General features: G+C 40.5%; 1 protein-coding gene across 1 annotated transcript in view; it reads right to left on the bottom strand.

Annotated features, from left to right (window-relative positions):
• The window catches only part of mtcl2 (microtubule crosslinking factor 2), a 122,723-nt gene extending 111,331 nt beyond the window's left edge, over positions 1–11,392 (bottom strand). The window contains exons 1-3 of the mRNA XM_084721618.1: positions 9,578–11,392; positions 2,989–3,090; positions 1,818–1,940 (exon numbers count right to left, since the gene is read on the bottom strand). Of these exons, the coding sequence (XP_084577744.1) occupies positions 1,818–1,940; positions 2,989–3,090; positions 9,578–10,561 (1,209 nt within the window). The 5' untranslated portion in view covers positions 10,562–11,392. The remainder of the gene's footprint in view (positions 1–1,817; positions 1,941–2,988; positions 3,091–9,577) is intronic.
• Between the last annotated feature and the right edge of the window lie 4,001 nt (positions 11,393–15,393).

The raw sequence follows: 15,393 nt of genomic DNA, 5'->3' as shown, positions 1-15,393 counted from the left end.
CCGGCAGAAAGCCCTTGGAGAGTGACATCACAGTCTCACCCTCACTAACAGTGTATAAAGGCCTCATTGTATCCTCCATCACATGGAAAATGTTAGAGGAACGCTGTGAATTTGATGTAGTGCATCCATGGTCCAGGGTCAGCGTGACAAAGAACACGCACAGAAGCTTTGCCCTCAGAGTGTTTGTGTAGAACTGGCCTTTATCACAGATTCCTGAAGTGACTGAGATGACTGGTGTGTGTCCATACTGTGAAGGACACCCGCAAAGAGAGTGTCCATATGTACATTTGCTGTATGTGCATGCAAAATCATGACTGCTCTGTGTATGTGTGTTAATCTAATGTTCTAATGTGGCGTGAAGTGTGACCGTATATATTTTAAACAACATGGAACTTCCTTTAACAAATTAAAGGAAGCCAGACCTCACCACAGGCTCATGACTTCAACAGTGTGAAGGAAATGGGTCATAAGAACTCAAAATCCAAAAGAAAACACAGCATGTGTGTAACAACCACCAGTCTTGTTAAAGGTTCTTGAATCTTGAGCAACAACAGTTAGCTTGTTTTCCTTTGTTGTTTTTGATTTAAGTGTGCTCATGGCACCAACAAAACATTAGACTGATCATTCTGGCTTGCTAACTTGCTAGCTAAGAGTGCTCACAACTACGAGTGCATAAAAAAATCTGGATTCATGGTTTGGAATGAAAAGAAATAAAAACCCTCTCAAAATACAAGTTCTTACACACAAATCATTATCAATAACTTATCTGAAGAATAAAAATATCTAGGTAAGATAAGGCTTGCTTTATTAAGATTAAGAACAGATATTTAGACTTAAACACTTCAACACAAACTGATTTTTGGAGAATATGCATTAGCTTGCAGGCAAATTTGACAACTAAAAGCTAAAATGTTTTGGAGAAAAGATGATGCCCTTTAACATTAATGAATTAGCTCACTGCAGTGTTTCCTCATCACATTCGATCATCACACCAAATTCTGTTCTCCAATTTATCACTTAACCTTTATTTGCTTACGTGCCAATGTAGACTTGCCACATAATATTTATAGTAGTATAGTAAATTTTCAAAAATTGACATAGAGCACATTTCATATCGACATAAACTAGTTTCACTGTACAGCACTTATGTACAAACAAAATACATCAGTTTTAAAGCTAGCTTTCTTGTTGCTATTTCCATCTTACAAAACAGTGGTGAAGAACACCTGGAGCAAATGCCAGGGGTTGAGTTTTCATTAGAACAGAATTATGACTGCATGCCAAATTAATCAAAGCACACAAAGTCAAATTACCTCCTAAATTACCATATGGCTGGTTGTAGCATTTGAAAGGCTATTATTAAACAGAGTCCACACAACTCCACATACTGTAAAATGAAGTGGGGATGCGTTACATCACCTCGAGCAACACAGCATCACCAGTCTGTTTTAACTGAATACTCTCTGGTCTAGCTCAGCTAAGATGTCAGCATGTTAGTGTGTTGTTCACTACTGAGCCTGTCCGAAACTGGAACTGTGTGTACACACACCAAACGCTCTCACACTGAGCTGAAATCAAACAACTGCAAATAAATTGAGCAAGTACCCTGACATAAATATAAACTGTGTTTCTTTCAGGGCTCTGGGGGGTCAGAACACGACACTGACATGTTATTGCAGATGTCAATAACGTGTCACGTCCTCTATCCAGCTTCTCATAATAAACAGCGTCTATCCCACGAACAGCTCTCTTCATATTAACACAAAAAGCTCAATTTAGCCATTTCTGCCTTCTCTCTTAAACATACAAACACTTACTTTGACGTCTTGCTCCAGCGTTCGTATCAGCTCTCCATCCACCTGCCCTGTCTGGGCCACGCGGAGAGAGCGCCGCTCTGCCTTCCTCAGCCGGTACTGCAGGATGCGGCAGGTCTTATTTGCCTGAGAGACAGAAGCAGTGTGAGCGGATAATGTTGTGTGCCATCTGTCTGAGACATGTTTGCTTCATTTTATGGTGCCTTGTGGCAGCCATTAAAATACACAAGAAGACATGTGGTAAACAAATACATAAAATAAATAGGACAGGGGATTTTTCCCTTTATACTGTAAAAACAAAGACAAGACTCATTTTCAGTGTCCATAATGCACTTGGTTTTGCAAAGCACCACTTGCTTTACTTACATTACTATTAGATGATTGATTGGCCACTATCAAATTTAACCGGAACAATTTTGCCTACCAGCTTTATGCTTTTAGGCTGGGTTACATCAACAAGGATTCATTTTTAAACCAGATTAAATCATGGTTTGATCTTTCATTATGTTGCACTAGCTTAAAATTCGGATATTTTAGATTCACAAATTTTAGTTTTAGTTTTTAGTTCAAGACTAGATCAAATTTAAATATGTGACTGTGAGCCAGTTAACTTTAAACTTACACTTGAGGTTTTAACTTTTACAGTAAAACATCTGCATTTTTGAGATGGATTATTTACCGCTGAGTCATCAAGTCATCAGAAGTTTTTTTTTTTTTTAGCTAGCTCGCAAACAAGATAACATTGTTCTTGTTTTTTTTTTTTAGCTAGCTGGAGAACAATATAACATATTACTGTTTGTTTTTGGCTGGCTAGCAACCAACATAACCTTTTTGCTTTATTTCTTTGCTTGCTAGTAAACAATATAAAGCTTTGTTAAGGAATACGGAGCAGCTGAATATTAATGGTTTTCTCGCTTCTTTTACATTTAGTAAGTGCCACCAGCATTTTAATTTAATTTAATTTATTTTAATTTTAGTAAAGCATCTCCATATTGATTAAACTCTTACATTTCAGTTAACATCATTACATTTAGATTTACAAAACATAGATTAGTTTTCATTTGAGCAAAAGCTGTTAATTTGCTGAACTACTGTCAGCTTAAATTCATCTTTGTTGGTGCAACCCAGTCTTAAAGTTCAAAAACCAAGATATCACAGAAAATGAGAGTCGTACCTGCTCCAGCTGTTGTCGTAGCTCCTGCAGCTGGTAGACATCTTCCTCCATGTACATGTCCCTCATCTCCAGCATCTCAGACCTCAGCTCCTCCATCTCATCCTGGAGACAGCGAGGAAGACAGTGCATCTGTCATTTTATCATGAAACATTATGAGCCAGGTACAGGAGACTTCTTACTGAGCAACATCTCTGACTGTAACTCAAAGTGCCGACAGCATTATGTGAACATAAGTGGGTCATAAATGGAATCCCTTAATATTTAATAGGAGTCATTATAGCTTTTAGCATCTTTGTCATAAATGCAAGACAATCATCATCATCATCATCAAAAAATGATGATGATGATGATGAAAAAAAAAAATCTTCCATTATCCGCGTTATGATCATAACAATCACTGCCCCCTGTCATCAGCTGCCACCTCTTGGTCTTCATCATCCTCATTAGCAGTATCACCATTAAAACAATTAGCGTTCTTAAAATGAACTGCTGTGTAACATTCGCTCAAGTCAGATGAAACAGGTCATCAGAAACAGAGATCTTCATGTTGTAAGTAGCAGAATGATGCACTGAGTAATGTAACGTGATCCTGTATTGATTTCCCTTAGTGCAAGAGAGGTCAAAGGTCAGGGTCAGGTTATTAGATTACTTTAAAGAAGACTCTTAATAGTTCCAGCAGGGAATTGAGAGCAAAGGAAAGGAAATTCCTACACTCTAATTATATGGAGTAAAAACATCTTAACCAAAGTTTTCAAAAACTATGGAACTACAATGAAATACCCTCAAAAATAGGTCAGAACATATGCGAAATTTACAGTAGCGTTGTTATCCACTTTGCTGGGCTTATTAGAGCTGAATTATTCATTTCAGCCTGACAGCGTGAGTTGCATCATCCCTCTGAATAGTCTTTAAGGTGCAGCTCTTGTGTGTGTGTGTGTGTGTGTGTGTGTGTGTGTGTGGGTGGGTGCACTGAAATGAACCACACCCCACTAAAAGCAGTCTAGGTCACTTTGGGCCTTATGGGACAGCAAGCAGGGTGTTACACAACGGTGTGTTTCCAAGAGTGTGTGTTGGCAAACATCTGTGTGTGTGTGTGTCTGTGTGTACGCATGGTACGCAAGCATAATATGCAAAAGGAGTAGGAGCAGCTGTAGTAGTAGTGGTGCTGTCATAATTTACTAGAGTGGAGAATGTGGGTCAGCCTCTGCAGAGCTCCAAGTGTAGCAACAATGAGCTCTGGGGATGTGTGTGTGCATGTGTGTGAGTATTTTTCGAAAAAGGAAGGGAATGAGTGGATGCGGTGTGTCTGCGCTGCTACTATGTAAGGTATAAATGGTGTGTGTGAGAGTATGCTTCGTGAACATGTTAACAGTTAAGGTAATGTGTGCATTAACATGCATCAAACTGTGTGTGTGTGTGTGTGTGTGAAAGAGAGAGAGAGGGGGAGAGAGAGAGAGAGAGAGAGAGAGAGAGTGTGTGTGTGTTTAATCTTGTGAAAGAAATTTGTTGATCGAGCTAAAATAGACTGCAGCAAGAAGCAATCTGCACGACACTGACCACTGCACTGCACATCTGCAATACAGAGGAGAGAGGAGGATGGAAGGAAGAAATAAAAAGGAAAAGAAACAAGAAAGAGGAGTGTAAAGAGGAAGAAAGATGAAAGAAAAAGAGAAAAACTTCACAAAGAGGAGAGAAAAAGAAAGATCTGAGAATTCAGGGGGAAAATGAAAAAGAAAGAAAGAAAGAAAGAAAGAAAGAAAGGTAATTGCAGCAAAGGAAAGGGAAAAGGAAAGAGGAAGAGATAAGCGGATGGGAGAAACATGAAACAAATGTGAATGGGGAGGAAGATAAAACATGACAGCAGAAATGACACAAACACAAGGGAATCAGAAGGAGAAGAAAAGACAGAAAAGGGATGAAAGAAAAAGAGAGGAGAGGAAAGAGTAAGAAAGACAAGAAAAGTAAAGAGAAAAGAAAGAAAAGATCATGTAAGATCAGAGGTATAAGACAAAAGAAAGAAAGTAAGAAGAGGGAAAGGTACAAATTAACCAAGGGGACAGAAAAACAAATGCAAGTAAAGGAAATGAGAAGGAAAGGAGGAGAGGTAAAAGAAAAAAAAATAGTGATGTGAAAAACAGAGCATGAAACTAATGTGGACGGGGAGGGAGATAAAACACGACAGCGGAGAGTGAGAATGTGAGGACACGAAACGAGGGAATCACAAGCTAATGTGGCGAGAGACTGAGAGGGAGAGAGGTGGTCCACTGACCTTCTTTCCACAGCTAAGAGGAAGAAGAAGGTTTCTATCATGCGAGCAACCAGCCAGTCAGGAGATTGAATCAACCAATCAGATGTTAGATTTCAGTGAGCGAGACAGGTCAATGTGTGAAATTAGAGCTCATGCACATCTGCTGTTATAACAGTCCTCATTACCTGGAGTGAAATATCCACACCTCTGTATCTTTACATGATGTTTCTACAGCTGTGAACCCAGTGGTGAAATCAGCCATAGGCTTTTTCCTGCTCCAAACTATCGTCATTATATTTATTTATTATATAAAAATGTATTCATTATATAATAATACATAATACATAATTCCCTTTACAGCACACATACCCATGAGTTTCCATTCATCTAAATGGGGTCTATGGACATCAACTCATGGTCATGGAGCTACATTTCTCATCATTCCTCCCAGAAAGAGCAATGGCAAATCTTTTTTATGATTAATTCTTACTTGCATCTATCTGGTCATTCAGTGTAAAAATGTTTTTGAACATGTGGTCAGAGGAACCTATATTTCCATCAGTGTTTTTGTGAAAAATTATAAAATGAGTAACGTCTTGTGACTAACGATTAAAAATAGTATGTTACAGAAACGGCCGTATCTCAGAAACTACAAGAAGGTATGTCAAATGCTTAGTATAACTGGATTAAGAAATGGTGAGAAGAAAATTGCAGAAAAACAACTTTGCCTACTAATTAAGGTAATTATGATAAATATGTGAAATCATTTTTTTTATTTTGTCAGGTGTAGCCACAGGTCTTTACAGTTTCCACAGCAAATTGTGTGTTTCCACCTCAGACAGAAAAACATCTGTGGGCCTTTTCCTTAACATACTAAATTTAATTGTTAGTCATTCATGGGTTAAGAGGTACTAATGATGTTCAATGACAGTAACACACTTATTAGTTGGAGGATTTATACTCATGTCTATATTGTAAATATGAACACAAAGACTGGAAACGGGGGAAGACATCTAGCCCGGCTCTGTCCAGTGGTAACAAAATCTGCTGCATCCCCCCATGTCTAGTCTTCATGCTAAGCTAGTCTAACTAGCTACTGTCTGTAGCTTCATATTTATCAGATATAACAGACATGACAGTGGTATCAATCTTCTACTCTTAGTAAGAAAGATAATACACATACGTATATATTTTGGCCACTTTACCCAGCTTGCTGTACAAGCTTACAGTTTGTTGTGTGTGGTTGAAAATTTGCCAGCAGATCTGGACGTGTTTCATGTTTATTTAACCATGTAGTGCTACTGGGATTACAGAGCTAATGAAGAAGCATGACACAAGAAACATCAAAGCTACTTTCATGTGTCTGTCTGTCACATGTACTACATCTTCAGAAGTCTTGTATTTTTATAATATCAGCATATCAGAGAACGAAAACAGCCTCAAAGTCAGCATGAACGCAATGCATCTAACTAAATAGAAACTGACCCGTTCACCCGTACTACCAAAACAATTTTTTTGTAGTGTAAAATGTTGTGAATGGTACGAGCAGGCCAAAACATCTCTCCACGCTCAGCCTGCACTGATGCTCAACTGTTAACTTAAATTGTAGTCACAGGACAGACATTCCTAAAAGTTAAGCCCAGAAAACCCTGTCTTTGTTACTCTGTCACGTTCAGCTGTAAAATGAGGCCAGGAATACAGACGTACGTGCTGTCCATCATGTCTAAATGGACCATAATGATAATTTCATTAATAGCTGAGGTTCCTGCTGAGGGAAAGCTGCTTCTACAAGGTGTGCGGATGGTAGCAGACAGACAATCAGTCAGACTGTTGTTAGCATTTCACCCAGCAATAATGTTCTGGATACAGGAAAGTACGAATTAGGTTAATCATACACATTGAACATATTGAATATAAATTCATAATTAGAGACTCCAACAGCTGTTAGATGTCTTAATGTCCTAATTACTACTACTACTTTGTCGAAGATATGCAGGCTAAATAAAGCAAAGTATACTCTGAAAGACAAAAACGTTGAATATTAGGGGTAAAACACTGAAACTGATTTAGATGGTTTGAATTAGAATCTAGATCCAGCAGAAATAAGACGCAGAGCGAGAGATCGCGGGGGGGGGGGGGGGGGGGGGGGGGGGGTCTGACACTTCAGCTTGTTGTTATGATCTTCAGATGCCTAACCAGGTGTTCGTCACAGCTGCATTAACAGACACAACAAGTCTCACTTCACTGCAGGGCCTCCCATGAGGCTTTGGGGTGGTCCAGCACGGTAGCTCTGTTACATGCTGTCCCAAGTATCCAAGCAGCAGCTCTGGACTCCCACAGACACACACAAACATGTACACAGCCTTTTGAATTGCATTAACATCTGGAAATGATATTTTTATGGCTGAAAAGCAAAAATTCAGACATCAATAAATCAAGGTTTTGACACACAGACAGCATGTCTCAGCAGAGTTGACAATGATGTCTGTGTACAGACAGTTAATCAGTTAGATGACAACTATAAAACTAATAACCAGTCAGAGTCATTTTTGAAGGATAAATGTCCAAATTCTCTGATTTCAGCCTCTCAGATGTGAATACTTTCTGGTTTCTTTAGTCCTCCAAGACAGTAAACTGAATATCTTTGGGTTGTGTACAAAATAAGACATTTCAGGACGTCACCCTGGAAACAGTGATCAACAGTTTTCACAATTTTCTGATATTTTAAGGATCAAACAGCTAATCGATTAATCAAGATAATGATCAACAGAATAATTGATAATGAAAATAACCATTTGTTACAAGCCTTTATCTTTTTATAAAAGCTAGAAAAGCAGCAAATGCTCACAACTGAGAAGCTGAAACCAGTGTCACCATCAACATAGCGATAATTAAAAAACCCTCAGCTCTCCACCAAGAACCAAAACATTGTTGCAGAGGACGTGGTGGTCCTCCTCCTGTTCAGACAAGTGCTGCTGATCAATCACCTCCCCAATCAATCCCTGACAATTATTGGCTTGTCTGGTAAACTGCCAGTGAGTGCTTAGGGACATGCTAATGTAATTGATCCATCCCCTAATCAATCACTCTCGAGGCAGGGTGGATCCACATATATTACATTTCACTGCCTGCACACAGGTGTGAGAGCTGAGAGACTCCTTCACTATCAAAACCTGATGACATACAATCCCACTGTGAGTTCAGATACCAGTGATGATGGTCTCCTTAGTGTCTAAAATGCTGATGTTTTTCAGTTTGACTGGACAGTAGAACTGTGACGCTGATGTCTGCTGCAGTCACATTATCTGAATACATCACTTTTACCATTTCATGTGAAAAGAAGTCCATCACTACATAAGAATAAAAGAATTTGAAGCTCAGAATACATGCCTCCTTGAGTGTTTAACTCTTGACAGAGTGGAAAAGGCTCTGAAACAGCATCTGGACGATCACAGGATACTTAAACTCCCTGTTAAACTAATGCTAATCAAAAACCTCGGTAAATTAGAATTCCACTGCAGGCTTTAGAGACTGATAACCCCTCAGGCTGTGGAGTAAAATTACAAACTCACCTCCATCATGTCAGCTGGAGGAAACGCAACTGACAACACTGACTGCCAAACCGAAGAGCCACCATCTGCTCAAAATACTAGATCCACTTTTTTTTTTTGCAGCATTTCACATTTCACATGCCATCCTGAGGCTACGAGGCTGCATGTTTTGCTCATGTGCTACTGAGGGTGCAGATTCTCTATTCATAACATCATCATCCTTGTAGTGAGTATACTTGGATGGCTTCCAAAAGCATCTCTACACACCAGGAAACAGGTCAGAGTGAGCTGGTAAACAAACCCCACGGCCTATAACAAAACACCATGATTCTGACAGGGATAGGGGTGTTGTGTTAGCATCTTGGTCTAGAGCAAAATGAAAATAAACGATAACGGAACTGGTCATAAAATCCTGTAGATATTCTGAATGCTGTCTATCATTAAAAACTCCCAAGGTATCTCTGATGCAGAATCTGGTCTGTCTTTGTCGGTCTAGGAAGTTATAAGGTAAACAACTTCTAAGAAATGTAAATCCACATATCCATAGTGAAAATGTAAACAAAACATTTGGGTAGGAGGCCTGGACTTGAATTGAGTTTGTTTGAGGTGTTCTTTGAATAGGGATACATGTGAATCTCCAAGGTACTCTCTTTTCAAACAATTCCTTCATTGTCATGGCGTGATCATGTTGGACCGACGCATTTCGGCCCTCTTGATGCCGAAACGCGTCATTTTAGTCCTGGATTTTTTCATGATTTTTGAGTATTAAAGGAAATATAAGTGGACTTACTTTGAGGTAATCATTCTCAGACCTCAGCTCCTCTATTTCCCGGACAAACTCCTCGTGCATGCCATCCATAAACTCCTCTGTGAGGTCTGAGAAAGCCAGGGATGTGCTGGCAGGCACCCTGCTGTCAAACGAGGTGACCGACCGCTCATCGCCGGGGGATATGCTCCCTTCCCCGGTGTCAGCGCCCAGGGAGAGCCGGTCTTTGAAGTCGTTTTCCGCGGAGGAGCAGGTGGTCTTGGCGGCGGATTGCTGGCTGGCTCTGTCTGCCAACGCGCCATCCCTGTGCGGCTTGTCTCCGTCCAGTCCGCCGCCCCGGCTGCTCCTCGACTCGGCGTCGCTGCTAACGGCGTCCGTGGAGAGCTTGTTTTCCTCAGAGGCGCAGTCCGACAGCTCGGAGCTGCTATCGGTTGGAGAGAGCTTCCCGGTGTTGCAGCCGGAGTCTTTAGATAAATCATCGGATCCGATGCTGGCGTCCGACACCTTCCTCCGCCCTCCGGTGCTCTTGGCCGCCTTGGAAACGGAGGTCTTGGACAGAGCAGCGGCGGAGAAGGAGGATTTGCCCGACGGTTTGCCACCGCCGCTCTTCTCCGATTTACCGTCCTTCCCTGCGAGACTTCCCACCGGGCTGCGCCGGGAAACGCGGCTGCCCAGGTGGATGGCCCCCGGCTTGACGCTCAGGGTCGGGGTACCGATCCCCCCGCGGATCTTCGTCAGCGACCACCCGGGTACATCCTTCGGTCTAGCCGGGGAGGGAGCCCGGTTTACCTTCTTCTTCTCTCCCGGAGGCTGAGCGGAGAGGGGCAGCTCTGCGGTCTGCGGCTGCTGCCCGCCGGGCACCGCGTGTTGCGTCTGCCCGCTGTCCGAGCCCTCCGTCCCGCCTCCGCTTTCCATCTTCTGCCGGAGATGGAGTCTCCGTTCCTTGGGCGAGGCGAAGAAGAGGTGAGTCGGAGAGTTATGGACATCAACCTCCTTTGTTTTTGTCATTCATTCCGTGTTGGCCGAAACAAGAAAAACAGAAACGAAACCTCCTATTCGGGGAAACAGGAGGCAGAAGTTGGAGTGTGAATAAACAACTGCAGAGCGACACAAAAGGAGGGGATCCTCACTCACTCCTGCTGCCACAACGAAGAGCCTCTGTAGTGCAACAAGACGGACAAGAAGCAGGAAGCAGAGTCCAAAAAAAGCAAAATATAATCCCGTTTTTCCACTGTCTGTGCAATCAACGTGTGAATGATTCCGCTTTGTTCTGGTAGATCCTCCCTCCTCTCTTCAGGACATGAAGTAGCCGGTTCCTGCGCGGAGTAGTGGGTGAGAAACAGAGAGGCAGTGTGGTGGATGTGGTGGAGCCTCTCTCCCTCTCTCTCCGCCCAGATAACGGGATGGAGGAGAGAGAGAGAGAGAGTAGCCCCTGTCATTACTGCAGCTCTCTGTCGCCTCCACTGCAGGATATTAGAAGGACACTAAAGATCCTCGGAGAGACGCATACAGAGCAGGTTTCACCATGACTCGCTCTGTACTGCTCGAAAGCCAAAGCTATTTAATTATAAAATGGGAAAGTGCAATTGCATTTAGAAAACACTTTGCTCAAAGATATTTATGTAGGCCAACAGGTCAGTTTTGCAGCTAGAAACCACTCCTAAAATTACACTATCCCTCTTCACCGTCTTGCTGCTGTCTGCACACTGTCAGCATATATAATGTTTAATTTTATGGATAGATCTTCACATGTTTTGTCGTAGCACAGCTTTTGTAGCCAGAGCTTATTTGCATTTCATCCTTGGAGGGTTTTGTTGCCAGTAATTCTTGCACAGAATGAAAGTCAATATAATTCACTTAGATACAACTTGCCAGTCAGAACTACAGACACACACACACACACACACACACACACACACACACACACACACACACACACTCTAGACAGGAGCAAAGAGAAAACACTGCTAATAACAAAGATGATTAAACAAACAATAGCTACACACTTAAAGACTGTGGAATTGGTAATCAATACATAAATACAAGAGAATAATTTTAAAGAACACAAGCAAAAAAAAACACAATACAGTTTCCACAGAATGAGGTAACACAGTAAACAGGAAACCACATATTTTATTGGCTAATACAGAACAGTGGAGTACAGCTAAAAGGTGTAAATAGACCACACAAATAAAATCAATTCAATAAAACATTTGTATAGCGTATAGCCAATTAAAATGCATTTTAATATGGTATTTACAGATGATTAGCTATTGTTTTCAATCAGTATCCAACCTTAATTGACATAAAGGGCCAGTCTGTAAGATTTAATGGCATCTAGGTGAGCTTGCAAACACTGACCCCCCCGCCCTCCCCTTCCAAACATAAACAAAAACCTACCACAGAGCACAAAAGGCCATGTCTACAGCCAGTTTTTGGTTGTCTATTCTGGGCTACTATAGACACATGGCAGTCCAACATGATCATTCTAAGGAAATGGAAACACTTCTTATTTTCCAGTGATTACACACTCATGAAAGCATACTTATGAATAATATATTCTGTTTCTGCCAATAGATCCCTATATATACTCACTATTATATATCCCTAATAAATCTTACTCACTGGACTTGTAATTCTTGATATGAAGTTATCCTCATGGTATGTCTGTATGTAGTATATGTGATATGAACACAGCAGTTCTCATCATGATTAATTCACCTCCTTTCTGTTGAGGGAGGTCAGAGCGTCATGTGACTCCACGGGGGACTCCATGTGCACATGGCAATAAGGTACAGTAAGTCTCGGGTTACCTCTTTCTCTTTCCTATCATTATCGCAGTGTTAGATATCAGCTAGAAAAAGTAGAAACCCCAGGACTCCTTGGAGAACACAGCTTACTAAAACACAGCCTACTGCACCATTAAAGACCTTAAATTAATCTGAAATAGTCTATTATGAAATGAAATGTATACAAAGTGATATCAGTCTCTCAAAACCTTCCACTTCTAGTTCCTATATAGAGCCATTAATGATTTGATAGTGATTACAAAGAGACCGATGGGAACAACAAATGAAAAACAAAACAAACGCTGCAGCAGCACATATTTTGGAGTAAGGATGTTCAGGATTAACAATTAATCGATTAATTGCCGATAAAAAGTTAACCAATTGAAAAATGCATTCATTGATATTTAAACAATAGTCATGGCTGTAATCGCACCTCATTTGTTGAATAAGGAAAATTAAACATTGAAAAAAAAAGAAAATAAGGAAAAAGTTAAATGATTGTTAGTGTTTTCATCTATTGGTTAAAGAAAACACACGAACTTTGTAACCCTAGTTTGGAGAGGTGATGGTGGCATCAACAGTTTGTGAGATAAATACTTAGTACTTTTACTTAAGTGTATTTCTAACACTAATGCTTTGACTTGTAATTGAGCAATGTAACAGTACTTGTACTTGAGTACAGGTTTTCAGTACTCTTTCCACCACTGGCAAGAGGGGGCTGAAGCTCAGATTGTCAACTCTCATATCTGTGTCTAATACAGATGTCAGAAATGACTGTATGAGTGTGATTTAGTATGTAGGCAGTAACGCAGGGCTGAAAGGACGCAGTGAGCCCAACAACCTTCAGAATACGAGAACATATTCTCATGTCTGTTTGATAACAAGACTCAGCAGAGACTGTACTTCAGCCTTCAGCTGCTCTTTGAGCTAAATACTCATGTCAGCACACACGCTTACAATGACAATGCTAACATATTGATGTTCAAATCAAACCATGTTGACTGTCTTAGTTTGGTGTGTTACCATGCTAACGTCTGCTAACTGGCAATAAAGACAAACTTCTAGTGCCTCATACATGATGACTGTTTTGATTATCTTGTAAGAGGGATGACAAAAGTGACAAAAAAAAAACAGGGAACTACAGGGGGCTACAGGGAAAGTTGGGGGAATCACCAAAGTCACTTGGATTCATCATCAACCATGACTGTGCAAATTTTCATTTCTTGGAAATCCATCCAATAGATGTTGGGGCATCTCACTACAATACAGACATGTCTTGTGTATGAAACAAGTAGACCATCACATTTTCATTATCACAAATTCTCTCTTTGTTAGATGATGTTAAAAAATAGTGATGTCATGAAGTACATACTTGATCATATGGTACCAAAATGTTACGTAACTACATTCCCTTATACAACATGTTTCTTGGTACAGAGTATGAAGCATTAAGTTGATGGCTAAAAATGTGTTTCTGCAGTATTTTTCCACAAATTACAGGAACGTTATGTCATCTCCAGCTATTAACAGATGATTCGTTTCATTATTAAAGCTAAGAAGCAGAGTGGGGCCTCCTACGCTGCTCCCACCTATTCCCTATCTCTAATAATAACCATATTCATGTTTCCCTCCCCATATGTTTCCTCAGTCTGACTACATAGATATTCTTACACATAATTACATTCCATTATATCTTCCGTTTAATGCAGCAGCATCTCTATTCATGTTTACTCTCTGATCTTGATCTTTTCTCTCGGTTGTGTCTGTTTCTGAAACTGTGACCGTCATCAGATTAAAGTCTCATTATAGAACTGATGCGAGATGTCAAAACAGTCTGCAGTGGCAGAATCACGCTCTGTGAATGATTTATGAGCAGAAATTCTAGATGTGCAAACACAGAATTAGAGCAGTTAGAATAGATTTTACCTCTCAGGGATCAGTACTAGTGATTGGCCGTTTCTTATGTACCAGTATAGAGGGTTTAGTTAAATAATGATCATGCATATCCACAAATGATGTGATTACTGTGACAGTAATGAGAGTAATGCAGGACTCATGAAGACAAAACTCATTAGCATCTCATTATATCCTCGGTCCACGTTAAGGGGATAATTTGGATTATTTGAAGTGGCGCTGTATGAGGCACTTATCCGTAGTCAATTTATTATCTGCAGTAGATGGCTGTCGACCAACCCGTTTGAGGAAGCAGAGAACAGGGTCAGCAACAAAATATATTTTAGCCACTTAAAAGAATCTGCCTCAGTTTAAGTGTACTCTATATTGGGAGTATTTTCACTGATTTACCTTGCCATCAGTAAGCCTTTTCTAATGAGAGAACATTGTTATATAAGCCTCTCTCTAAACCAACCAAACTCCACTGGTAAAATCAGTCATTTTACCTGACGAGAACACGAGAGTTGCTGGTCTACTGCTGCCTCGCAACCTTTTAAAACACCAAAGTCACACAAAAACAGAAACAAAATAACTGATCAAATTACCAATGGACCAGTAAGTCCTATGTTTTACAAGGTAAAATAATTGATTCTGCCAGTGGAGTCTGGTTGGTTAGGAGATAACAGTAGTTAGGGTATATAAAGGCAAAAATCAAAGCCACAAAGCTTTGTTGTCAGAGAAGAGAGTATTACAACTTAACATGTGTCTTTGATCTCTGATGACATGTCATGGTCATTTTATGATTTATTACAGTAAATATATTATGGATTTAAACTGGAGGCCAGATGAAACACATGTATAGTTTACTCCTAAACAGAATTTAGTGCCATGAATACCACAATAGCCATTGTCACTGTAAAATGATGAGCAGTGGTACAATGTACAAGGGCAGAAAACCACCTCTGGCTCAGCTGATAAAGGAGCAATTAATACACTGGCTATCCTTAATCTAATCTGTGCTGCCGGGGGCCTTTGCTGTCATTTCGCACTAAACTGTTCTTGAAAGAAGAAATCTGTTGTGGTATGCTTTTCTCACCAAACCTTCCAGTCCCTTCATCTTATCCCACTCCTGTGACATTTTTAAATCCTCTGGCAGTG

Source organism: Lutjanus erythropterus, chromosome 6, assembly GCF_056507025.1.
Source record: "Lutjanus erythropterus isolate fLutEry1 chromosome 6, fLutEry1.hap2, whole genome shotgun sequence".
NCBI classification, from domain to species: domain Eukaryota; kingdom Metazoa; phylum Chordata; class Actinopteri; order Lutjaniformes; family Lutjanidae; genus Lutjanus; species Lutjanus erythropterus.
Note: the sequence above shows the minus strand (reverse complement) of the source record. Positions and strands in the feature narration are given on the sequence as shown.